Below are 2,257 nucleotides of genomic sequence, written 5' to 3' on the forward strand. Positions count from 1 at the left end.
GCCCCGTGCCACGGCAGGGGGGCGGGGGGGGGCAGGGGCCCCCTGCAGCTGAGGCGTGACTCTATCAATAGCATTGTGGTCGTGCGTGCGCCGGACCCACCAATATGACGATCGAAAGGGGGCTCTTGTATGCGTCCTCAAATATCTTGGTTGCCACGCTGCCCTTGGCCGACTCCGCATAGCCCACCATCGCCTCGGGCGACACCACCTGGGCAGGGGGTGCGGTTCATGGTCAGCGGAGTGAGGCTGTCTGGCTGAAGAGGGTTGGTGTGGGGGCGATAGGCGGAAGCGAGGGGTCTGAGGTTGAGACGTCAAATTGCCGCTAGCCTCACTGTATAATGCACGCATAATTCTCATGCTTTTGCAGTATCCTGCTGTTGAATGCATGTTGCCCACCTTGACAAAGGGGAAGCCGCTCTCAATGGCGGCGGTGGCAGCGAGCGCGGTCGTGCCCGCGCCGCCGGGACCCTCCAGCAGCACCGACAGCAGCGAGGTCTTGTCGCTGTGCTGCACCTGTGTTGTGCAGGCCGCGTACAAGGAGGGGAGCATAAGTCATCAGTGTGTGTGGGGGACCGTACTTGTGCGTGCACGCGCGCGCGTGTGTGTGTGTGTGTGAATGTGAGTGTGTATGTGTGTACATGTGCTTACAATGCACGCGTGTAATTATGTAGCGACTTTGAAGGGTGTGGTAAGTTTCACATATATGTTTGCCAGTGCAAGAGCCACCACGGCACTCACTGCTGCGCAGCCCCACAGTATTTAGACAAGGTGCCAGCACGCCAGCAGATGAAGAAACCCAGCCACGCGCCCCCCGTCCCGGCCCCGCCCGTCCCGCCGTCTGGTCCCCACCCATCCATGCAGGGATGCCCCTCCTACCGCCACAGTAGGCCGCTCAACTCAAACAGGCGCCCCGCCCCCCAAGGGCACCCCACCCCAAAGGGCACCCCACCCCAAAGGGGACGCGGACACCTCAAAGAGGACGCCCACCTGGTTCACCAGCGTCCTGAGGGTCTGCTGCAGGTGCTTGAACGAATCCCCGTAATCGATGATGCCGTGGCGGCGGGACAGCTCCAGGCTCTCGGTGTTGGAGCCAAAGGCGGGCGTGACTTCGTTCAGCGCCGCGTTGAAGTCGGCCATGGTCACCTTGAGGCAGATGGAGGGGCAGATGGAGGGCGGCAGGGGCAGGGTGAGGCTGGCAGTCGAAATAGAAGTCGTGTTGTGTGAAGTGTGATTTTGATTGTGGTCGTGGGTGTTATTGTGATTGTGTGTGTGTGTGTGTGTGTCACGAGAGTGGCCTTAGAACCCCAGCAGGGACTGCCAAAACTCCCCTTTCAATGGCTTCAGCCCAGAAACATGCATTTGCAACTGGATGTTATTGTCTGCGCGCACTCACAGTAAACATGCACGCTGCAACGCGCGCTCGCACACGCGCGTGCACACGAATGCAGACACACACAAACACACACACATGCACACACACGCACAAAACACGTACGACCCGCCCCCGACCTTGATGTTCTCCTCGTCCAGGGGCTTGTGCAAGTCGTTGATGTCGACGTTGCGGTTCAGCGCGAACGACGCCGCGCTCTTGACCAGCCCCTCCAGCTCAGCGCCGCTGAAGTTCTTGGTCACCTCCGCCAGCTTGGCCAGGTCAACGTCCGGCGACAGGAACGAGTTGGCCGCCATCTGGGGGTTATTGGGGAGCATGCCGCATGTGAGTGTTTAAACACGTGGGTGCATGCGTGGCTGCGCGTGCGTTGTGTGCGTGAGGGGGGGGGGCAGGGTACGCTGTGTTCAGGTCCCAATTGATGGTGGAGAGCTGGTGAGACCGGGGTGAGATGCATGAATTAAGAAAGCACATACGCATGCATGCGCTTTCACACACACACACACATGCACACGCACACACGCGCTTTCACACACACACACACACACACACACACACACACACACACACACACACACACAAACACACACACAAACACACACGCACGCATGCACGCGCACGCGCGTGCACACACACACTCACCCACCCACCCACACACACAGAAACAACACATAAAACTGGCACACACACGTGCACACCTGCCCAAGCGCACTCCCGGCACCCTGTTGGGCCCGTCGTCCCCACCTTGTTGGTGTGGATCTTGAGGATCTGGAACCGCCCCTTCTCATCCGCCAGGCCGATCTCAATCTGGACCTCCAGGCGGCCGGGCCGCAGCATCGCCTCATCCAGCATGTCGCGCCTAAACAGAGC

The 2,257-nt window shown here is 60.0% G+C and overlaps 1 protein-coding gene across 1 annotated transcript; it reads right to left on the reverse strand.

Annotated features, from left to right (window-relative positions):
• Positions 1–64: 64 nt before the first annotated feature.
• Positions 65–2,239, reverse strand: MNEG_16482 (vesicle-fusing ATPase; the record flags this gene model as incomplete). Its single annotated transcript, XM_014035048.1, has 5 exons — positions 65–208; positions 397–513; positions 988–1,143; positions 1,510–1,686; positions 2,132–2,239. 5 exons carry the CDS (start codon positions 2,237–2,239, stop codon positions 65–67), a joined length of 702 nt encoding a protein of 233 aa, XP_013890502.1.
• Between the last annotated feature and the right edge of the window lie 18 nt (positions 2,240–2,257).

Source organism: Monoraphidium neglectum (assembly GCF_000611645.1).
Source record: "Monoraphidium neglectum strain SAG 48.87 unplaced genomic scaffold scaffold06414, whole genome shotgun sequence".
In the NCBI taxonomy this organism is placed as follows: Eukaryota; Viridiplantae; Chlorophyta; class Chlorophyceae; order Sphaeropleales; family Selenastraceae; genus Monoraphidium; species Monoraphidium neglectum.